We start from the raw sequence: 25256 nt of genomic DNA on the forward strand, positions 1-25256 counted from the left end.
CCCATGTGCTTGTACGCATGCCTGACAATGTGGGGGCATGCTCTTAATGGTGTCTTTAACAATGGTGTCCTGGGGGATGTCCTCCCAGATCTGGATCAGGGCATCACTGAGCTCCTGGACAGTCTAAATCGCAACCTGGTGGCGTTGGATGGACTGGAACTTAATGCCTCAGAGGTATCAGTTCCTTCATCCTCCAGCAACTGCCTGCATACTCTCGCAACATGAGGCTGGGCATTGTCATGCACCAGGAGGAACCCAGGACCCACTGCACCAGTATAGGGTCTGATAATAAGCCCAAGGTGCTGGGCAGTGAGCACAGGACCTATTAGAGCAGTGGTCCCCAACCTTTTTTGAGCCGCGGACCGGTTTAGTGTTAGAAAATATTTCCACGGACCAGCTTTTAAGGTGTGGCGAATAAATACGTCAAAATAAATGATACGACCATAACCAAGTGTGATATTTTCTACGTATAATAATAAAAAACGGGAATCCACTTTGTATTCGTATGCAGCTCTATCAGCAGCGTTCTCGTAACATCCCGCCTCAACATGAATAACATGCTCTCTGCCCACAGCGCTCCCTGGTCAGCTGTTAGAGCCATGGTAAAACACGCCTTCAAAATAAGATACACCGCAAAAACAAATACAGTAGAAATCACCTGAGTCGGATTCAAATGGCCCAGTTTGGGGTCTATTATCGAATTTCGCTGCAATGGCTTCTGCTTCATCTATGAATTTGCTTCTGCAAATTTTATAATCTGAAATTTTACTCGTAAGTGCAAGTTTGTAGCTTACACTTGCCACGATTGTCCCCGGTGAAATGAACTGATATAAACACTAAAACAATTTCCAGGCGGTGTTAGTGTGTGTGTAGTTGTGCATGAACGAGCCGATGCATGGAAGTGGGCGGACAGGAGCTGAGGAGGGTTTTAGCGCTAAACTCATCCAGTTTATGCGATCACATTTAACTGGAAATTTATTACAATGGGACCAGATTTTTCATCCGAGGTAGGTGAATATCCGACGGATTTATGTGATGATTTTATTGGAATTAATGTTAGGAAAAATCAGGACCTGCAGATGCCATCCAACTAGAGCGAAACCCCGATTTGTGCGACTTCGACTTAGGTGATTTTTACTGTATAAAGCGCATGAAAAATACAACTCACCATAACACTGAATCAGTGTAAGCCCCCTGAGCTTGTTTCTCTGATACTCATTTTTGCTGGCTTCTGGTTTGACTGGGTTCGGCCGATTTCACATGGAGCGTGGCTGCAGAGCCGCGGTGTCAAGCGCTGGAGAGTCAGTTTGATGGCTGGGTCTACCTCACTGCTATCCCCGGTGTTGATAAATAAAAATGGTAAATGGACTCGTTCTTACATAGCGCTTTTCTACTCTTGTTGAGCACTCAAAAATTTAAAGAAGCGTTATGTAGGTCAACCAACCGATTTCGTTAGACAGGCCTGAAGCTTCTGGGTTTAATTTTAGCGGTGACGTATCATGTGAGCAGAAACGTCTTGACACGTCAAGAGGAAGTCATGGAGGGAAGTAACGGAGCGAATCCGCCCATTTTTCAAAATAAAATATAGTTTAGGCGCAGATAATAAGTAAAACGGAAATAATTTAAGTTATTTATTCTTAATGGGCGGCCCGGTACCAAATGTCCCACGGCCCGGTACCGGTCCACGGCCCGGGGGTTGGGGACCTCTGTATTAGAGGACAATGGGCCCTCAGGTCACCCTCATGAAGTTTGTTTCTGATTGTTATTTTTGTAGGGCTCTGGCAGTGCTCATCCTATTCCTCTTTGCACAAAGAGCAGATACCAGTCCTGCTGATGGGTTAAGGGCCTTCTATGGCCCTGTCCATCTCTCCTAGAGTAACTGTCTCTGTCCTGGAATAGCCTCCATGCTCTTGAGACTGTGCTGGGAGACACAGCAAACCTTCTGACAATGGCACATATTGATGTGCCATCCTGGAGGAGTTGGACTGCCTGTGCAACAGCTGTAGGGTCCAGATATGGCCAGTAGTGACACTGACCCTAATGCAAAACTAGTGAAAGTTTAACTGACTTGATTACTCTGATTAAAAAGTGTTCCCTTAATTTTTTTTTGAACAGAATAATTATTGCCTGCAACTCATTGTAAAGAGAAAATGACACCTTCTTCCTACCACAGTATGTGGAGATTTAATTTTTCAAGTTTTCTGTATTTTAATTTAGATTAAACATGTTGGTAAAACTATTGTGATTTTAAGAAAAGCTATTAATCAATAAATGTATCCTGACTCAGCTCCTCAAAAGCATCCAATCATAGAAATTGCAGCTTCCAGGACATTTCATTCTGCTCCCTATGGGCTGAAAATTGTTCCCCTTAGGTCAGGTGAATAATAACATACAAGGGAAATGGATCTGTCCTTGCGCTCATCAATGGCATCAATGTAGCAGAGCTGCCCTATTGTTTCTGATGGCTCCAGATTGGACAAACATCTAAAGAAATGAGAAACTCAGTGAGTGCGAGCTGAGAAAACAAGTCAATACAAATGATGAGCAAGAGAACTTGGAATCACTCTCATGCTTTTTTTTTTCTCTCTGCCCGTTAGCTGCTATTTTAGCACCATTAGATTTGTGATTTACTCGAGTAAGACGACGTTTTGTCAATACCACCCTTAGGGAGAGACTGAACTATGGCAGCACATTCGATAATAAAAGTATAGTTTCTTTGTTTGTATTGGTTTCACCCTTAATCCTACTTTGAAGACATTTTGGTGATGTGGTAAGAAATCTCTCAAAGGTACAAAGCTTCCTGACCTCAAGTCTGATACTGCAATGGAAATAGAAGCAGGACAACAGGAACAAGCAGCACGGGGCCAATTCTAACTCAGAGTTTAAAGGATTAGTTCAACCGTATCACACACAAAGACGTTTCCCAAAGAGAAATTTACTGATTTTGAGCTATCTCTAGCTGGCGAATCTGCTGCTGAAAGGAATTTTACAACAAATAAAATCAAAACTGCCAGAGAAAACACTGCGGATGATCTGCAGGTTTCAGCTGCAACCATTTTGTTTGCGAGTTTGTCTGGGCTGACCCTTAAATGCTATCAAGTGGATTCCAATGAGTGCAGAAGGGGGATGAGTTTGCCATCCTGACTTGTCTGCTATCCTGCTGTGGAAGTGTGGATGCTCATGTAATCAGTTCCAGCCTTAATCTGGTTTGATTAGTGTGTCCTGCTGGATGAGGAGACGAGATACACCCTGCTGGCTGCGGCCCTAGGGCTGCTGTCTCACTCTCTGCATGAAGTCTCCAAGAACTTGTAATGAGGCCAGCCAAGTCCTTTTCCCCCTGCCTGTTACAGATGAGTGTGCATGGAAAAATAAACACACGCAGCACTCTCACGCACACAAACACTTAAGCACATAGTGCAACTTATATAATAAAAAAAATATGGATTTTCAGCATATAGAAATAAAAACCTTACAGATCTGCAGTTGAGCATTCATCCAAAAAATATTGATCACATTATCTCTAAGTACCTCAGTGTGAAACATTGCAGTATAATGCGGTGACACATCAGCATTTCTGAGTACCAACAGCTGAAGGCTTCTGCTTCTTCAGCCTGCATACAGCTGCTACTGTTTCTGCAACCCACTTTGCAACCCACACCCACTGCAGCTCCCACATTTCAGGCCCTTTCTGACTTAATCATCATCAAATCTATAGTCACAGATGCCTGCCCTGTTCTTTAAGAGGGGTCTTGCTGCTGCCCACCCTGTGTGTACATGGAAAAAAAGGAATATGTGCTCTTGCCACCTCAGGCTTTCCAAGTACATGCATGGAAGGGCAGGGAGGTCTCAGAACAGAGACATAGCACCAAATTACAGTTACTGCAGATGGAATGGCAATTCCACTTTTGACTTAAGTGGTCCTGACAGAACAGCAGGCATATGGTGCCTTTTACTTCTGTAGCCTATATTAGACAGTTATTGTCAGTATTTTAATCTGATTCTGACACGTAGCCAACTGTAATTTTCTATATAACCAAATTTGCATTTAGCTCATTTTCATTCCTCATCTGTTGTACTTCAGGAATGCATGGAGAAGCATTATTAAATCACCTACCCTCTGGCACTGGAAAGAAGAGTGTTTGATTTTTTTTTTTTTAAATGTAGAAAATAGAAACGATTTAACTAACCCAATTTAAAATCATATGGTGAGACATATTAAAAAGGTGTGCATGACTGTGGCTCAGGGGGTGGAGCAGGTCATCTACTAATTGGAAGGTTGGTGGTTCGATCCCTGGCTGCTCCAGTCTGCATACCAAAATATCCTTGGGCCCTGAGTTGCTCCTGATTCGTTCAATGGAGTGTGAATGCTAGATAGAAAGCACAGATGTAGGAAAAAAAAAGGTGCTTGTGTGAATGAGACATGCTGTAAAAAGCACTTTGAGTGCTCAAGCAGAGCAGAAAAGTGCTATATTAGAACCAGTCCATTTACCATAAAATCCAAGACCATCAAGATGCAGTCATGCATCTTTAGGATTGTCAGTGTTAAGATTTTGTTTTGTAGGCTTGTTTCATATGTGAACCATATCACACACTGGCAGATATATTTAGAGAATAACAACAGCAACAGTTAATAAACTTATTAAGTTTAGGGTTTCGGAGTTCCTCTAATGAGTGCCTACCTGACATGCATGAAGAACATCAGCTCCACTGAGTAATCCACTCTAGCAGACTGGTTCTTCTCACACACACTCGGCACATCACAGCTTCCCCTCCCAGGAATGGAGCCATTTAACTGTGACAGTTCAAATAACTGCACGCTGTGTGTGAGTGAGAGACACTGTGACTGAAATGAAGATTGGGTGGGAGGAAAGAGGTGGAATATTTTCTTCTTTGCTCAAGAGAGTGTGAGACAGATGCTGTTAGGCACTGACTTACATTTCTAATGAGCACAGGGCATCAGCATCCATTAGTGTGAGAGCAATCTTCGCCTAAAGTCGGAGCTCAGTGGAGGTTCCTGGGCTGGGTGGCAGATAGAGCCGTCAAGCAGGAAATGGTGTCACACACTGAGGAGTAGGGAGCAGTCATGACCTCTGTGTAGGGAAATAAACATCCTGTGACACAGCCAGGCATGTAATGGGAAAAGCCAAACACCAAAACCAGGGATGCATGCACAAAGGCAAACTGAGATTAAATATTGAGTTTTAAAACAAAGGCTTGTGCTTAGTAGTTGATGAATTTCACTGATGTTTTTTTCATAAATATTTAAGGATTTTCCACTGACTGATCTGAAAGTATATTATAAGTTTGGAATTCATTTGCGTCACTAACTAGAGCTATTTAGCTGTGAACCAAAATATTAACTTTTTAAATAGCCTTTTCTACTGCATTCCACACAAAACTCTATTTCAAAGTAAAAGGGCAGATTCATAAAGTGGAAATATTGCTTTAATAAAGGCAATATTTTCCGTGAGAGAAAGGCCTGCTCTGAAAGTGGCACAGCATAAAATGTCACATTTTATAGTGCTTTGACAGGAGCTGTAGCAGCTTCTGCACCTGCAAGCCAAGCTGGACAGAAGGAGATGAACCTGTGGTCTCTGCAGGAGGTGTATGTGGTGGGATGGTGGAGAAACTCTGCAACTCAGCATGACAATTCCCACCCACCTGAATGCAAGGTGTGTGATGAGGAGCACTGTCAGCGACCAGCCAATTATTTCTTGGGTTTTTTTTTTTTTTGCTTCCTCAGACTGTTTATACATCCTTGTGCAAAAGTTTAAAGTGTAAAAATGCAGGTATTTATGAATGTATCCTTTATTTTCTTCAAACTAGATTAGATTATTTTTTTTTTGTAGTTGTTGAATTTTTATGGTTAGTCAAGATGATCCCACACTGCTTCAAGGTCCGGGCTCTGGGGAGGCCAGTCAATGACTGATAGCATTTCATTGTGTTTTTTCTATACAGGTATTCTTTTACTGCATTGGCAGTGCGTTTGGGATCATCATCGTACTGGAAAATGAAGTCATCACCAATCAGATGCTTTTCCAGATGATATGGCATGGTGGATCAAAATCTGACAGTACTTTTTTGCATTCATAATTCCATCAGTTTTGACAAGATCTCCAGCATCACAGGCTGAAATGCAGCTCCAAACTACAACAGCGCCCCCACTGTGTTTAACCAGATGGCTGAAGACACTCACTGTTGTACCTCTCCCCTGACCTCCTTTGTACATACAATGATTTTAACCAAAAAATTCAAATTTAGATTGATTACTCTATAAGACCTGTTAACACAGGTTTTCAGTCCAGTTCTTGTGTAATTTGGCATACTTCAGCCTTTTCTCCCCATTTCCCTTCCTTGAATGGCTTCTTGACAGCCACTCTTCCACTGAGACCATTTCTGAGGCTTCAGTGAACAGTAGATGGATCAACTGAAGGTCCAGATGCATCCCTCAGGTCCTGTGTCTGGTCTCTGTTGGGATTTCTTTTTGAATATTTCTTAAGAAAATGTTTTTTTTTTTTGTTTTTTTTTTCTTTTAGATAAGAGCTCTTTGGGAATCACAATTTTATGCCTGTCAAACTGTTTTATCTCTTATCATTTTTCATAAATTCAACTGAAGTAATGGGAACAAATTATGCTGCTAGTAACAAAATGTCTAAATATACAATTTAAAATTGGTTCTTTGCTAAGTTGCCTGTTATGTGTAGACACAACACTGGGTCATCCCTTGAGTTAGGTGCCTTTTTTATGCTTGAATGATTAATAGGCCAGAGTTAAATGGCTTAGCAAACAAAGGAACATTCTTTTGAAAATGGTCAGTTACAAGGACTGGACTGAAAATGAGTGAAAAAGCAGCCAATGTCCAAAGAAAAACCGTGAAAGTCCTTCAGGAAGCCTGGAGAACAATTGCTCAAGATCACTCTAAAAATAACAAGAAAGCCTGGCTCTTTGGAAGAAAAATAGAAAGACTCAAAACTTTTGCACAGCACTGTGTTTTGTCTCACAACCTACATGTGGTAACATCTTTTAAAACGGTTTCGTGTCAGTGTAGCTTTGTTTGACATTGATGATAAAGCGTGAATCCAGATGCAGACTGGCACAAAACGTCTTCACATGCCTGTGACGTGAATACTGTGCCAACATGTGATTAGATCAGATAATACTGAAGGACTTTAATTAGTGTTTTAGTTAATTGTGGCTCATCTGTTAAAAAGAGTTTGCTTCCAGGACAATTACAGTCCTAATTATCACTGTATGTCTTTAATTGTTAAAAGTAAGTCTTTGCACAGAAATCTGAGTGACAAATCAGCACAAATGACTCAATGCAGAGTGGAACCCAACAGTGGAACCAAACAAAATGTTTGATTATTACCATTTTTCATCAAGAATAATGTCTTAGACACTTGTGTTTGTGCTTTGTGAATGAATAGAGGCACAGAGTAAACTGGTTACACTTCTTAAATCTTTAATGTAAACAGCAGTTTTGAGGGGCTTTGAAAAAAATTCTAAAGAAAAAAAAAAATCTGAAGGCATTAAATAGGAAGGGGGAAAATATATAACTCATACTAGAAATAACAACCATGATCTGCTTTTAAATAATAAAAAAACAAAAACAAAAAAAAAAAACCAAACTCTCAATTTTGTGGCCATATAATCCTGAACTTAAAAATTGTCAACTTCCCTTTACCAAATACTAACTTACATTTTGCAATACTAACTACCTGGCACTCACTTTTTTTTTTCCTTTTTTTTTTTTTTTAGGGGGGAAAAGAAAAAAAAAAATCACTAAATTATAATCATTTTAGAAATGATAAACAAAATAAAGCTCAAATATTGCTTAGGAATGTTGTGTACAGCAGTCTTTACAACAAGAGACTCAAATGAATGACAGAGACAAGTGTGTGTTTGAGCGTGTGTTGTACAATGGTGGCGCTTTTACAGTTGTTCTATGGTAAAGCCACTGTGTAGGTGTGCACAATAAGCAATAAGCAGTGGTGGGATAATTACATTAATAGTTCAAAAGAGGCTTTTTACTGCAGTACAGTGCCTGGATTTCAAGGATTGACTTATTCTAACAGTCTCTATTACATGTGAAGCAGAGCAGAGTAGACAGAAGACACTATTTTCAAAAAAGTATTCATCTTAAAATGTAATTCAGTCCCTTGGGAAATACTTAGCTGCCACAAATGGCCTACTGTAAATGGGAATGTGACAGGAAATACTACTGGGAAGTTGACAACCCCGTCATCTTTCCCCGCTCCTAAACCACCGGTCTTGATCCCTACAGCCATCACCCCTCCTGACAAAAGCCCTGAGGAAAAATAAAAACATAAAGAGGGACAACAAGGAAGGTGAATTTCTAAGCTTTTGCCTACAACAATCTTGAAGCAAAATGACAGTGAGCGCCTCAGCCAAGAAGAAGGAAAGGTGAATGCTTTCAAACACCAGACACTGGAGGAGAGTGAAGAAGGAGGAGGAGAAGACGTGGCCAAACAAATACTTCCTGTCTCTCTTTTCCATGGCAACATGATGACTCTGCATCGGCCCCCAAGTCCCTCAAGTGCAACAGTTACTAATAATACGCACCATTTTTCTCCCTTACAAACATCTAGCAAGAAGCAAGAGGAAAATAGTTCAAGAAATCCTTTTTTTTTTCTTTCAATCACAGTTCATTTTTTTTATATTATGTGTTTTTTTTTTTATTATTATTATTATTTATTCTTGTTCCAGTTTATAAGAAAAGGGGATTGGTCCAGTGAATACAGTAGGTTCAGGGTTTGTTTGGGTTCGGGCTTGTGGACTTGTACAGCTAGTTACAGTCGTAAACAAAGTCATAGTTGCTAGGTTCTTTGGGAATCGGGGGCGGGACCTCCGGAATCTGGATGTTCTCTAGATCCAAGAGGCGAAGCTTCATCTCCATGGACAGCAGGGTGTCCATGTCAGATTTGGTGTAATCACTGGTCATCTCCTTACCCAGAAGGGCATTCAGGCCATCTGTCCACACACAGTACTGCAGAGAGATGGGCAGAAGCACATTAATAATAATAATAATAATAACAATGGGTAAGGCACAAAGAAGCTACAGTTGCAGACACAAAACCTCTAAAATCTACTCTCCAAGCCAGGAGGAATAGAAAGGGGACACCTTCAAAAAAAACAACAAAAAAAAACAGTCCATACGCCATGAGTAATATTTGACCCAGATCTATAAAAAACAAAAACTCTTGACTTCTATTTGCCACACTCCCCAAACAGTATCAGTTATTTATAAGCAGAGGTGTTTTAATGTCTTTTGGGGCAAACTAAAGTTAAGTCAAGCAAACTGGGGCAAGTTATTGTCAAGTCTAATAAAGTTTTTTCCAAGCTAATGGCAAATAGGCTGGTGCAATGTGAACACTGTCATTGTTTCATCTACACCATTCACACAGTGTTAGTTATGCTTTACATGTCAGAATACATGGTTCGGTGAACAGCGCTCTCTCTCTCTCACTCACTCACACACACACACACACACACACACACACACACACACACACACACACACACACACACACACACACACACACACACACACACAGTATATGGATGAGTTCTATAAACCATAAACAACAACATACAAGCACAGCAGATGAGGATTACTGACAGTACTTCCAACACTCATGGTAAAATTAAGGTAGACCCTCTGTCAATTCTAAGGTTTTACATATCAGGACATGATTTAAAAAAATTAAAAAAAAAACAATCTTGTCTTTATTAGTTTCTAAAATTATCTAAATACAATCTCAGATGAACAAGAACACATAAGTCACACCGTGTCATTATTAATTTAATAAAAACTAAGCCAAAATGAAGAAGCAGTGTATGAAAAACTAAGCACGATCCCACGATTCAACAAACCACCTTTAGCAGTAATAACTTGAAGTAATAGTTCTGTATAACTTTTTTTAGTATCTCACGTTGTTGAGCTTGAGGAATTTTGGTGAATTCTTCTTTACTGCATTGCTTCAGTTCATTTAGGTTTTGGAGGCATTCATTTATGCACAGCTCTCTCAAGCTCCAATCACAGCATTTCAGTCAGGTTGAGGTCTGGACTTTGCGACATCTTGAATCTTTTCACTTTCAGCCATTCTGTTGTAGATTTGCGGCCTCACATTTGACTCTAGAATACTTTGGTATACAGAGGAGTTTATGGTCAACACAATGACTGCAAGGTGCCCACATTCTGTACCTGGAAAACAAGCCCAAATCATCACCCCCTCCGCCAGCTTCACAGCTGGTATGAGATGTTTGTGCTGATATGCTGTGTTTGGTTTTCTCGAAACATGGTCATCTGCATTATGGACAAACATCCCTACTTTAACATGCTAACTGAGGTCTGTAGTGTCTGAGATGTAGCTCTTGGGTATTTTTTTGCAGTTTCTCTGAGCACTGCACAATCTGACCTTGGGGGGGGGACTTTGCTGGGACGTCCACTCCTGGGAAGAATGGCCACTGTCTTGAAAGTTTTCAGCTTGTGAAAAATCCTTCTCACTGTAGAATAATGGACTTCAAATTGTTTAGAAATGGCCTTATAACCCAGATTGCTCCTCTAAGATCATTGCTGATGACTTTCCTCGTTGGCATCGTGTTAACACACACCTGAATGCTCCAGACCAGCAAACTGCCACAACTTCTGCTTTTATAGAAGTGCTCACACTTAGTGATGATCAGTTAATGAAGTGCATTTGATTAGCAGCACATGGCTGCTCTTGACCCTCTTAATTCCTATGGAAGCAGTAAAAGTTTTTCCACACTGCTTCTGCATCTTCTGTACCTCATAAATACACAACACAATACAAAACACTCTTTTGTTGATAAAACTTCAAAGGCAATAAAATCAATCATGTCAAAAGGTCCTTATTTTGGGGATATAAGCCTGAAGTCGTGAAGACAGCTTTGTCTTATTACTTAATTTTCAATGTAGTTACTACCTCACCTTCACTAATTGAATAATATCAGCCCATAAAGCTTAATGAATTGAACTGCTGGGAAGCATTCATTTCCTCCACTATCTATGTGTCAGTTCTACACTTGCATAAACTATGCATAGGGTCTCTCTTTGTGCAATCACACATGTTCATTCTGTCTGACACCGTCAACAACTGCAGGGTCGGCTTACCTCGTGCTTGTCAGGAGCGATAAAATTTAAGTATTCGTCCGACTCATAGAGGACAGAGAAGGCCAGCTCTAACACCTCCTGCAGAGAGGACAGAGTGAAAAGCGGAGGGAGAAAGCAAGGTAGAGAAAATGGTGCAAAGACCGAGCAACCGTGGAGGAGGTGGGAGGGACAAAGGTAGAAGGAAAAAAAAAGAAGAAAAAGAAATAACAGGTGAGATTTACACCACAATGCTGTCATACTAGTCCAATCCTCTTCTCATCACCATCTCATCACCATCTGTTATATCAGCTGCACATTAACTCATCCGGCACCAGTGAGATATATGAGGGAGCTTTCTTCTTCTTATGTATTGTAAAATAGTTAAAATAAGAAACTCTGGTCTGTTGCAGGAAATAAACTGAATGGAGAGTGAGGAAAGCTTAGGGACAGAGCCAGATTTGCATATATATACAAGTAATTCATTAAATGTGTGCTTGCAATGTGTGTGAAATTAGCAGCTGGTTTACTAAGGCAGTAGGGATTAGTCAGTCAGAGACTGAGCCCGGAGCTGGGAGAACTTAAAAGAATCTGTGGTCAGATTTGACTCAGAGGGGGAAAAAAAACATGAAGTAGTGCTGAGAACAATTCTCTCTACTCTGTGCAGCTGCTTCAAGCTATACGCTCACACAGCGACAGTGATCTAAAAGGGCTGCCATTAAGCAGGAATACATATTGTTACAATATTTACCATCTTAAATGTGTTAGCAACTTATAGGTAAAGAACCTATTATAATTACTGCAGACGACAAGCAGCTGATGGGAATGTGACGGGTTTTTTTTGGGTAATGTATATCAAGTTATTCCTGAGGGTGGCAGGAATGTCTGTGCACATTGTCTTGACACTTCATGAAACAGTTGTTGAGTATTTCAGTGGTTAAAAAGGCTGAAATCCCAAAAATGTGGTGTATGCAGGTGATAACGCCTGAATGTTTGTACGTGAAATTAATTGTTTAAACCACAGTAAATGAACAGCACTGCTAGTCTTTCAAGTTTATGACCTCAAAGCTAATGCTTCTCTTTTTTTCTGGTGCAATTAAAAGAGAGATTGTGTTCATTTGTTACTGCTCTCTTTTTCTTTTTATGAACTTATTAAGTGCATGCACCTTTTAGTGGTGCTACAGCTGTCTTTTTGGTAATGGGTTAATTTAATTTCTTCTTTCCCACAACAGCTTTTTTTTTTTTTTATTATTAAATATATACTGCACAAATGTGCACTTGCCTTTTAGATACAGAGGACCCCCCCTTACACACACACACACACAAATTGGACCCATCATAAATTGCTTGAACATTATGGAAATATAGCAAAGCGTGCAATCATCCACACTTTTCATATATCCTCTAATAGTTTGTGTGACGCTGCATGTAAAGCTGAAAGGCGTGCTTCAAAAATGAGATGGATAATGGCAGCACAGATGACAGGTGTCCCTTTGATTGAAATAACACACATCTTGAGGTAAAGGAGGTGTTTGAAACAAGGGAAATATGGCCCTCAATACATCCATGTTAGAGACATATGGAAGTACTTATTATATATCTGGAAGATATGAGAGATAATATGGAAAAACTTCACATGTCTTTATTCTCCCACTGTCCTACAAACGGTGCACATGCCAGCTCTGCTCTCAGGTCTGCAGGGGTGACTTTGGCTGGTCTTCTAACAGTGAGTAATGAAATGTGCTTATGTTCTCATTCAAAAGGCCTGGACAGGCCTGCTAGACAGCCCGCAGACCCCCCTCAGGTCATTCTCCAAGACCTGCGCTTATCGACAAGGTAATAAAGGAGACAAAGCAGGGAGGAGGCGTGCTCCTTTGTCTTCAAGGCTATTTATCCAAGATCCAATATATCAGAGTCCTGTGGGTGGGGGCCGAAGGTTTGCAGAGGAAAAGTACGAACGAGGAAGGGCTGATGTGTACACAGATGCAGACAAGATGGCTCTTTCATCCTGGATAAGGTGCCGCAGAGGGCATGCCCAAATGTTACTATCATACCTTAACAGTGAAGAAAAGATGCCAGCAGGGTTTTATCGTATGCAACTAACGAAGTACTCAATGATGTATTCTTACACAAGGCTGCTAATGGATGCGTCTCTCTGTGCAGAGCACTGAGACGCACGTTATTGTGTTATTTCCCAAAGCAAAATTATGTAACTGACATCCTCGTTATGCAACTCTCATGTACACAGAAACTCTCTCGCCTGGTTACACGCCCACCTGCCCACACATATGCACATGCATGTATATGAACACGCACGCACGCACGCACCTTATTTTGCTTCAGGGCTCCCTTTTCCTTCATGTGAGGACAGTCTTTGCCAGTGATAACAGCTTTGATATCAGCCACAGGCACTGCAGAGAAGACAGAAGTGAGTTTACAACAACAACAACGACAACAACAACATCCTCATCCCCTTGACAACTGTGTCATCCCATATGGGTGCTTGGTTTTTTTTTTGGTTCTAAGTGATTAAAACTTAAAATTCTCCCCAAATCTGTCACTGTGCAAGCCCCACGAGTAAAACTGATGTTAACACCGTCTGTAAAAAGCCAACTGTTCGTGTCGGTGACTGCTGCTCGTCTCTGAATTCAGAAAGACATACATATTTGCAAGAAATACACACCCATAAATATTGGCCTCTAGAAGTCATTTGAAGAGCAGCTAAATAGAAATTGTCCTAAAATACTAGGTATAAACAATCAAAAGTTTCACTTGACACTCACGTTTGTCCTGTAAAGAGTCGTGGGGCACCTCGCCTTGAGGGCTCTCTTCCAGATCTCCGTAGTGCAGGACTTTATGATTCGGGGACAGACGGCAGTACCAAAACTTATCTAGAACAAATGATGAGAAAAAGAGGAAGACAGAAGGGAGTAAGAAGCAGATTTAGAGGTGTTATGAAATAAGCAGTGGTTGGCAAAGGCATCACACGGGTATGGATTTGCATGACTCATCAACAGGAGAGAAAATTAGCATGGCAAAAAATATGTGTCAAAAAATAAAACAGCCTTGAGGAAAATCCACAGATGGGCAATGATGATCTCCACGAGGGGGGGGAGGGATCTGGATGGGTAACAACAAAACCATTGGCCTTCATCACTGAGCAATGACTCAACAGCAGAAAACACGCTCAATTCAAGATCACAAAAGGACATCCAGGTTTTTTTTCTCGCTCAAAAGGCTCAAAAGAGCATGAAACCTTAACTGTGACCTGATTAAACAAATCCAAGTGTGTATCAGGTCCTTAGCAGAGGAAGAGGATCCAAGCTACTTTTCTGAATACTAGTTATGTGAAGATTGAGGAAATTTCATGAAAAGTTTGACAGTGTTTTAATATCAAAGTATCTAAGTCCTTATTTTGAAAGTTTTTCATATCCAACGGGGCTGTCAAAGATAAGAAATCAACTATATGCTACAGCAAAATTATTATCTGATTAATTAAAAAAAAAAATAAAAAAAATAAAAAAAAAAGAATGTGGCCTAAAATTAAATGAAGCGCAAAGAAGCTGATCTTGATTTAGTGTACACATGCTGCAGAAAATGAAGTTAAAGGTGACATAATTTAAACAAGGCCCCATTAAGACGACTCTTCGCGTTTGTTTTTCTCGTGGCTGCCGTCCTGAGTAATCCCCCCAGCAGTGTCAGCCCCAGTTGTGCCTGTTAAGTGCTGGTGGTTGTCTCCATCGCCAGCCTCTGCCTCCAGCCTGGTGTTTGTTGGCTATTTCCTGGCAAGGTGGGCACCAAGCTGAGCTGGCATTGAGCGAGCACAGACTGGGGAGTTCTGCCTGGTGTGTGCACAGTCCAAATCCTAATTGCTGAAAATAGACAGTCAGTGGTGCCAGGCTGGTGGTTTGAGTGGCACCGGTCCACGGGGAGCCGATAGAGATCTGTGCGGTGGCGGTGAGGGGATGGGAGGCTCAAAACTGCTCATCTTAACTGATAGGGTGGGTCTATATAACAGCGTATGTTCTTCTTTTGGCTTGGAGATGCTGTCTTTGATCTGAGACTTATCTCCTGTATCACTTGTAACAATCACAGATTCAGCAACCAGAACATTGGTGAACGATAAGATTTAACAGAATTAGGTCAAATTTTAAAATTTACTTTTGCTTTAAAGCAATATTTACCCAAAGTACATTTTTTCCTTCAACTCAAGTGCTGCTGCATGCAGTATCCTGGACCTAAGACAGCACAAATAGCACTCTTTCAAACTTTAAAGAGCCATCAAGCTGACCTTTTAAAAATAAGCATTTTCTTGTTATGGGCAGCATGGGGAGTAGAGAGAGGAAAATCTGTCTAAGAAATATACCAAAAATAATGGAAAAATCTGATATTAGCCATTACTGCTTACACACGTTAACTTTGCTGTGCATTAGTGGGAAGAGAGATAGGGGCAAGATGGATTAATGAAAGCAGAAGCAAATATAGAATGTATAAATTCACACGTGCACAAGACGGATATAAAGCAAGCCAGAGAAAGACATTGAGGAATGGGGTTGCAGGAGCGTTGAGGATAAACAGCATCTCCTCAGAGTCCTCAGAAGCGATATCAGCTACAGCTAGCTTGTAGCAGGCAGATGACTTGGCTACAGTTAGTGTGCTGTTGCAGCAGATTAAAGCCAGTGTAACCCCACAGGCTTGCATGCTCAAATCAGATCCAGCAGGGCTCATAAATAGCTTTATACACTTAGTGTGGTTCAAGCATTGCAAAAGGGCCAATGTGCTTTCTTTATGTATAGGATTCACATGGCTGCGTGCGTGTGGAAGGGTTCTCAATTCCTTTGAGAAGCTTTCTAGGATCTCTGTGAGGTAACGACCATGATATGGTAATATGATCTCATTCGCAGCACGCCGCTGCGCAAAACCCAGATGAGCGTAAATCAGTCGGCTACAAGCAGCGAAGAAGATCAGATACTTAATCTGGCTGATGGTTTCCACCTGAACATCTGTCCTGAATAATCTTTTTAACTCAACTGTCTTTTTTATCCACTCTGTTTCTGTCGTCCGGCTATGACAACATCTGGATGACAGCTGCCAAGATGAATTCATCAGTGATCAGGCTTTAGAATGCCAGAATAAATTGGTGCATGGAGGGGGTGGGGGGTGGCACCAGGTCTAACCTCAGTTTAATTTGACTTATTGAAAAGTACAGTTCCTACAGGGCAGCTTCTGACAGTAATGCAATAACAGCAAACCAAGCCACATCCTAAGCTTGTCACTGTGTTTTTTGTTTTTTTTTTGATTTAATGTATTTGTAGAAGCAAAAGTGGCAGAGAGGGGTTATAGAAAGCACAAGGGGGAGGACAGAAGAGTGAAGGGATGAGGTCTCAAGCAGATTAAATCCTCTGTCAGTGAAGAGCGGTATTTTACCTGCTACTCCTCTCTTTCCCCTCTCTCTTACTTTCTCTCTCGTGGCAGAGAGTGTGAAATACGATATTAGGTGAAATGATTTGAATACACTCGCACGCAAGCAGGCTGCTGGATTTTCAATTTTTTATTCCTTTTGCTCTTCTCTCCATTGTGCCGCTTTAAATGGGAGCATCCTAATATCTCCTGAACAACACACACAAAATTTCTGGCTCATGTTATTCTCTAAAGGTAATACGCTGCCTTGCCATTTTCACCACATTCTCTGTAGTGTAGAGCTGGGGATTATCAGAGTCATCTCTCATTCTTTCAATTCTCTCCTCAAAGCTTCCCCTAAAATTCGTTTGAATGAGTGCAAACAGAAGTGTGTTCACAGCGCTTTCGGCTTTAAGCGTCTTTGCATTTGTTTGCATGCTCCTTCTCTGTATGTGCAGGGGCAAGCGCATATGGAAGACTGTGTGCGTGCACCTCAAGACAGGCACACGTGTACTTCTTTTCTGTATGCAGCGAGAGAGGCAGAGTTTCACTATATGTCAGCCTCAAAGGCTCAGAGAGCCAGAAAACTTCTGAGTGATCATGACAGCAGATGCACAGCAGTCCAGAGCTTCAAAGATTCCCCTCAGATAAAATATCTCCTGTGGTGTCTTCATACGGAAAAGAGAATAAGGCGATGATGACAAAGAACAGAAGGAGACAAAGGAGAAAACAGAAGTAGATCTTTTGTGGACAGAGCAGACATGGTTATGAATTCTGATGCCTATGACCTGACGTCAGGTTTGTATGCTTGCAAATACATGCTTTTGTGTGTGTGTGTGTGAACACTGTGCCTCACCTTGCCTCCTGCGACTACTGATTTTCCTGAAGCAAGTGCCCTCACACAACCTGTTGAGCCTCTGTTGTTTGATCAGTTCCATGATCTCTGGCTGGATCTTTTCCCTCAGCTCCCTGCAGAACAACAGGCAAGCACCAGAGAACTGTTTAACCTCCGTTAACCACACCCATCCAGTGTGGCAAGCCAGTGACAGCGAGCCACAAGACCTTATAAGATCGGATATAACAGAAGTGAATTCTCGTGCATTTGCTCAGGTTATCTGGCAATATGTGCAGCATTCATCTGACTGAGAAAATCCTGGGCGATAGGAATGTCGGAAAGGGAACAGACGGGGGCAAACACGCTGATATACTTTCACACAGTCAGAAATATGTTGCAGCATTTCGTAAGGTTGATCAGTGGAAATCTGTGTTGCTGCAGCTTGTGCTTGATTTCCTGTCATTTATTCATGCAGCTTCATGTATGTGTGTCTTTGTTGCATATGAATGCGGAGCACACAGCACAAGTCAACATGAAATATGTATGTGATCTGCTTGAGCAGTGCTGCTCACCATTATTATTACAGCTGAACCCTTTCTCATCAGATTTACTATACTTTTGTTTTATATTCTAGAAATATTATCGACTGTAGGAATTTTATGTTTCGGTCGTGGATTTTTCCACCACGCTGGCGTTCTTGATCGCATCATCGTCTCCTTCAGGCTCATCCACTCTTTTCCTCCCTTCATCTGTCTCCCTGCTTGCCCTCCCTGGGTATGTATTTGCCTCATTGGTGATTCCAGTCATTACATTGATCTGTGTTAGGACATTCACTCTGACATCTTTAAAGAAACAGCTAGTGGGAAAGGCGTGGCTCGGAAAGGATGGATGATGACAGCTCGTCTTTACCACTTCATGCACCGCTTTTATGACTGAGCTCGACACGGGTAAGACTGCTTTTGCCTGAGCGTTTTAGATTACTTTGTTGCTTTGTCTTCTTAGGAAGCAGCTCCTCAGTTTTAATTTAAAATTGATTCTTTCTGGCAAATGCAGAAAATTAGAAGTCTTGTACGGGCAGCCCTCTGCAAAGAAGTCTTGTGGTTGTTAACAAGTATTTAAATGATGAAAGAAGTGAGGCACAAGCCTTCTGGTAATGTACACTATCTAAAGAGTGAAGTATTGCCACTTTTGTCACTCTTCATCCTCATCATCATTAGGGACTGCACTGACTTAAGGTGGAGATTTTGTATATCTTAAAATAATCCACAAGCTCAGACTTTCTACAAAGACAGGCAGCTTTGATCTGAGGCCATGAAAGCATCGCTTCACCTTCTTTTGATGTCTTAACTCATTCTCTCCAATAATTTGTAGCGGAGAAGTGCGCGCAATTGTAGTGAGTAATGCGGGGCTTGTTTAAATACATGGTCTGACATGCTCAGCTCATTGTGTTTACAAATCTTAATTGTGCTGCAAAGATTAGAGGGAAAAGACCAACGGCAGTCTTTAAAAGAGAGTCTGCAATACTCAGCACTTCTCAACAGCTGTGATACAGTTTTAAAGCAAGTCGTTTCATTTTCACTTTGCTTTAAATTGCTTATGAGCTTCTTCACATTTTATTTTACTTTTCCTTATTAATACAGGACACGGCAATGAATTGTGCTATGTTAGCCAGTGAACCTATCTGAAAACCAACTAAAATGTTCATATGAAAAGTTTATAAAAACTTTGCCCTTTTGTGCAGCCTCCTTTATTTTATTCTACTTTCTTCACTGGGATTAATTGTTCACTAAAGTTTGGTCTCTACCCATCCAATATTGATTCAATAAGCCCTTGGCTAGGCATCGATTACTCTTCAAAGGGACAAGCTCTCTTGATGTAACGATTTTTCAATAGTGCTACCTACTCCATTAAATACAAGCAGGACAAAACAATGTTCTTCATTACAGGACCTGCATCAATGATCACTGAATGAATGATCTATTACAGACTAGCTCTCCTTGTGTAATGAGCTGGAGGGTCATTAATGGAGTATTCACTTGCAATGACATTTGTGAACAATTTGAATTTAATTCCTTTTTTTTTTAATTACAAGAGCAAAACACAGGTGCAACCTGCTTTTAGGCCAGTTGCTGGCATTTGGTTGACAAATGCACAAGCATATTGAGCACTGCAGCTCTTTGTAGATGCATATTATACTCTCATTTGGGTCCCGGTCAGGTCGCTCAAAAGAACGACAGTTGCAGGCACCAGCAGGAATATCACTTAGCTGTTCCTCCAAATCTACAGAAAACAGAGTAGCTTTCACTGCTTTCAGAGTGTCTTTGCCTGCAAACAAAGCCCTACAATATGCATTAATAAAATATTAGTAGCTGCTATTCATATTAAATTAAGCATTTGGTTGCTGTTCTGACATGCCAGTAAGCTTTGGTGTAACACTTCAAACAAACAATAAATGCATGCTTTTGCATGTTTGGATTTTATGCTAAAACAAAACAAAAATATGACTGCATGACTCACAGGATGGGGCGGGACTGGAAGTCTTCCTGATTCATCCTTTCAGACTGACGTATCTTCAGGATCTCTGTGTAGCTCAGGTTCTGCAGGCGACTCTTGAACTGGTCCAGGGAATTAGGCTTGAGAGTGAGTGCTCGCATGATCTGCTCCCTCACCACCTGCATTACCTGGGTAACAGAGCCGAGAAGCACAGGAGAGCAAGATGAGATTACAGCGGGTGCAGGAGACATAATGGGTGAAGACAGAGAGCGTGTACTACATCTGAAAGGACACAGGAAGTCAAAATTACCCCTCACACCCCTCCAATTTTTAAGCTCAGGGGAGCATTTATTTAACTCTGGTTCCCAACAGGATTTAGGCCTTTTTTTTCCCCCCCAGAACGGGAGCTTCTAATCCAGTCTGGTTCATTGGGCATCAAGTGGGAAAAGAGTAAAGCAGATCAGTTTAACAGTGGGTAGTCGAATGCAACTGTCAATATCTTACATCAGGGAAATGCATGATAGAACTTGCTCATAGTATTAAAAATGAGCTAAAATCGGTCATTGGAGCACAAGCATGACACGAGCGCTCTTCAAAGTCATCAACAGCCTATCTAGATTATTTAGTTAAGTGCATCTGCGTACTGTCTGGAGTGAGCAAAAAAAAAACCCAGAAGAGATAACAAACAGACCAACAAAAGACATCTTTTAATGCCTGTGCAAAGAAAAAAGGAAATGCAGGAATTGGCACGTGTTGGTGTGCAACACTCTGAAAAATATTTACTCGATAGCAAAGACACAGGAATTAATTTGCCAGAAGGTGTAGAAAGTGCACCCCCCCCCCCCCCCCCCCCCCCTTGAAGCATGGGTACCGGTGCCCCAAATACTGGCTGAGACTAGTGACCACACAAAAGCCAGGACCAAAATGGAGTTGTACTTAAATTCATAAGTAGCAACAATAATAAACCCGCACTTTGAACAGGTTTTTATGACAGGAATACGCTGACTACATGTACAAAAGCTCTCCATCCTTCTGCAAACACACTGAAGCATTTCAGAAAATTAGTCCTGTGCTGAAATACTCAATGACAGCTGCTTCCATTTAGCTTGGTGCTCTGACAAGTGATTTAGAGTTTGCATAATTAGAATTTTAACACTACTGTAATCCAAAGATACAATCCAAATCTTGATCTGCAAATTCATTTGGCCAACACAAAAAGGAATCTGACTGAGAACGTCGTGAAAAGTTTCAAACAGAACCTTAAAAAACAGAGCAGCTTACAGAGCAACGGGTTTAAGTGGGGCTGCAAATTCTTCTGAGACACTGTGTGTAATACAGTATGTGGCTATAAAAATACATTTTTTAAAATATATTTCTCTTGCTAAGCAGTGCTGCTCCACTAACTGCAGATGATGCGATGCTAGACATGATTACGGATCAACCTCGTTAGAAGCAGCATCTGGGCCTGCAGATGCTGCTTCACCGGATCAAATCATACTGTTCCCTTTGATATGGATTGATCAAGCGCTTAACACCACACTTGTTTCCCACCTCATCAGACACTTCCTTGCAATATGTAAACTTTATTAAATTAGGAGATGATGAAGGTTTGAGTTCATCTTTTGTGCTAACATGCAGAAAAGTAGATACTTCTGTGGACCTTCTTTATGATTGGTGTCTTCTCGTGTCTATTTAGTCTTGGCTTCTCACCCTTAACAGCTATGCCAATACCCAGCCAAGATCCCAAACACAATCTTATGTAATATTGTTCTTGTTTGTTTTTACTGCAAGGCGATTACTCATCAACTTGCTAACCTGTGGCCTCTCACTAGTCAGACCAAGCAATGGGGTGAGAGCCTTAAAAATAGAAGGCTTGACTTACTGAAAATGTAACAGGCACAGAATAAACTGCAGTCCAGCACCAAAAAACAAAACACACTCCAGATGACGCAGGCGATTGAAGATAATCTTCTTAGATCAGCATCAGCAGTACTCTCTGTGTTAATACGCATTAAGAGGAGGTCTGGACCCAAAGTCCCCTGTGGGGAAGTTGGGGCTGCTCAGCAATAATGCCAGGAAAAGGACTTAACACTTGTCTAATTCTAGATCTGATGGGGTCTTGTGGTAATATGCTGGTATTAAGCCTTCACCATAAAAAAGTATTTTTGTAACTGATTACAAACTTTAATCTGGGGATTAACTTTTTGAATAAAATATGTTTGGAGGTGGTAATGACTGACTTCCAAACTAATGGACAACAAATTAATCCTGGAAACAAAACGTGCAAAAATGTGACAAGCACAGAAACGAGGAGTGTCAGGAGGTCAAAGAGAGAGTTACACAGAGCCGCAAGCACACTGGCAACGTTACAGCTGGGCTCTGAAATTAGTATATTTTCGCAACCAGATATGACAGGCCATTAGATTCCTCCAAAGAATCACTTGCAGAGTTGAAATTTTGACCATATGCGGTCTGATTCATTTACAAAGCCCAGACACGGACCCACATTAGTGGCTTTCTCTAATGTAATCTGAATCCAAGTGGCACTATAACTAATGCAAAACATCAGTGACTGTGCAAAAGTGCATCCTCCAAATCCCCTTTGACAGAACACATAAAAGCCGAGATCAGGATCTCGGTTGCTCACAAAGAAGCTCAATTCCAGATGAAGATAAAACCCATTTATGCTACATATTGACCTCATTATGCCATTTTCAAAACAATCCTGATAGCTGTGGATAATGGGTCTTTAAAAACAACATGCTCACTAAGTAAAAAATGTATAATTTACTCCATGTGCAAAGAACTGTGTTTAGTATCAAATGCTCCTGCATGCTAAAAGGTGCAACAGGTATAAATTCCTTTGCTAATTGAACAGTAGCCATACTGGAAATAGCAGCAAAATTAATAAATAAATAAAGTCGATCCACTAGAGGGCGAGCATTGACGCTTTCCCTCTGCACCAGTCAGGACTTACTCTCAGTGAGCGTGCAGCAATGTAGGCTTCTGGTATCCTTTCACCCATCCATGAATCCATCCATCCATTACTATTGGATGTCTTCTCCATGGAAGGCAGTTTTCTGTGTTTTGTCCTTACCTGTGAATCACTATAAATTGCCATATTTTCATGGGGAGGCACAGGTGTCCAGCTCATGGCAGATTTATGGCCCCCAAGACCAACTTTTTAGCTTCAGCCCCTCACCTCAGTCTACCCGCTCCTCCTCCTCCTTTTTGAGCTGAAAATTGCAAATGGATGAAGTCACAGCTTGCAATCATGCAGCCAGAGATTCATCACTCCTTTCCCCTGCTTTTAATCACAACTTCAGACTTACAGTCATACATTTTTGCATACACGTGCCTAAAGAAAGTGATAATTAAGCCTAAAATTAATTTATTTCCCCATTAAGATTACAAATGGGCTGTCAGATTGCCTTCAAGGAGCATTATGCCCTGAAGAAGCTTTTTAAAAATAAAGGCAATGATAAAACTAAGGCTTAACGTGATGAAACCGGTTTAAGTTGGAATCTGGCGCATGCTGACGCCTCAAATCACATTTTGAAATCTCGCTGTCACCTGTAGCTTACTTTTTCACCTAATCCCAATCTCCAAGGATCAACAGCCATCCTGCTCTGGTGTTTCAGCCCAGCTGTCCCTGGGGATTGTTCATTAATATGCCTTGTTTGCAGTCATGTCTTCCGCAGGAAAACAATTCTGTTGGCCCATGTGGCTGCTCTGATGGTAATTAACACTCCGAATATTCATCATATTTAATACGAACACATGGTCCTTTCACAACAGGGCATTATGAATATTTTATCTTCATCCTTCTCTATTACACACCGATTGCTCAGAGAGCACCTTGGCAGAGGTGAGATGACATCAGTGCCGAAACAAACTTTGCCGCCTGAGCTGAGAGATCCTCGGCATCGAATTTTAGGCTCTGCTTTTGGACTGGCGTCATTTTAACTGCTCTCTAGATGATTTAAGTGTACAACTGTTCATCTTGGTTGTCATCTTCATTTTTATTTCTGCCTCTCTCTATTTTCTCTCATGCTCTAATCTATTCTAGACAACAGGCCGTGATTCTTACTTGTAGCTCTTTGGAAGAGAGAAGCTGGACAGCTGAGCAAGAGTCGGCAAAAGTAATTAAATGCTGTCCCACGAGCCATCAAGTCCATGTAATGAAGACCTAGCCACTGACTCGTCTACCACACTCCCTCGTTCTCCTCCTCCTCCTTTCTTCTGTTCGGTCTCTCCATCATCGACAACGCCTCAGCCATTACAAATTACCTTCCCTTTCTCGGCGACCAATCGACTGTCGCCGCCGTTCCATTTACCTAAGAGTTGCTACTGATATAATTTACCAGCTGCCAGTCAACTGCTCACCTGCCACTCAAGCCTGTATGGTAAAAACGGGAGATTGTCCTGGTAAGACTTTGGTTGGCAAAATAACAAGGCAGTAATTACGGAATAACGAGTTTGCTGATAACTCCATGAAAGCAATCAAAAAGTCAATCTCATATGTGAGAATGGGGCCGTAAATGAAGAAGACTAAACATGCATGCTTGTGCACATACAAAAGCAATGTATGCAATAATTATGTGCACACACACACACACACACACACACACACACACACACACACACACACACACACACACACACACACACACACACACACACACACACACACACATTTGTTCAACTCAGATTTTCCTATTTTTTTGGAGTAGCAGAAAAAAAAAAGAATAAAGGGAATCCATTTCACTATTATTGAAATGGTAATTACATTTCTCCTCCCCACAACAATGTCCCACATTCAGTTACTAATTATCTTCTTCAGAGTTGACCATGATGTCATTAAAAATAAAACAATGCGGCAGAGATAAACATGAAAGGATGCCTGTTTCTTATCACGCTGCATGGAGAAGGTTTGTGTTCAATTTAGAAGCTGATAAAAATGCACCGTTTTAAAATGAAGGGAAAAAAAAAAAAAAACAACCAAAAAACAAAGTTGTAGTTGAAGATTTATAGCTGGAATATAACTTACACAAAAGCTTCTGTTAATATTCAAACATCCTAAGAAAAAACTGTACCAAAGAATATGATGCAAGAGTGTAATCTACAGCTTATTAAATCAATATTAAGATATGCCTCACTCGTGCATGCGGACATTGTTTCATTCTGGTTTCTGTTTCTGAAATCAAAGTGACAGTAATCTTTGCCAACAATGCCAAATGTGCCATTTCTTGCTCTAACTCAGCCCTGCAGTCTGTGTGAGAAGTCGTTTTGGGGAGGCACGACAAAACACAGATCTCCGTCTGACAGGATTTAGACAGCACAAACACAAAGGCATAGTGTTGTGCTTTAAACTGCTTCGCGCTGGCCTGGAGTACT

At 41.1% G+C, this 25256-nt stretch overlaps 1 protein-coding gene across 2 annotated transcripts in view; it reads right to left on the reverse strand.

Annotated features, from left to right (window-relative positions):
* Positions 1 to 8653: 8653 nt before the first annotated feature.
* The window catches only part of elmo1 (engulfment and cell motility 1 (ced-12 homolog, C. elegans)), a 102225-nt gene continuing 85622 nt past the window's right edge, over positions 8654 to 25256 (reverse strand). For both annotated transcript variants that reach the window (XM_030740647.1, XM_030740648.1), the window contains 6 exons: positions 19884 to 20047; positions 17388 to 17500; positions 13915 to 14022; positions 13460 to 13542; positions 11156 to 11233; positions 8654 to 9007 (listed from right to left, as the gene is read on the reverse strand). In XM_030740647.1, the coding sequence (XP_030596507.1) occupies positions 8807 to 9007; positions 11156 to 11233; positions 13460 to 13542; positions 13915 to 14022; positions 17388 to 17500; positions 19884 to 20047 (747 nt within the window). In that variant the 3' untranslated portion in view covers positions 8654 to 8806. The remainder of the gene's footprint in view (positions 9008 to 11155; positions 11234 to 13459; positions 13543 to 13914; positions 14023 to 17387; positions 17501 to 19883; positions 20048 to 25256) is intronic.

The sequence above is a fragment of the Archocentrus centrarchus genome, chromosome 11 (genome assembly GCF_007364275.1).
Source record: "Archocentrus centrarchus isolate MPI-CPG fArcCen1 chromosome 11, fArcCen1, whole genome shotgun sequence".
NCBI classification, from domain to species: domain Eukaryota; kingdom Metazoa; phylum Chordata; class Actinopteri; order Cichliformes; family Cichlidae; genus Archocentrus; species Archocentrus centrarchus.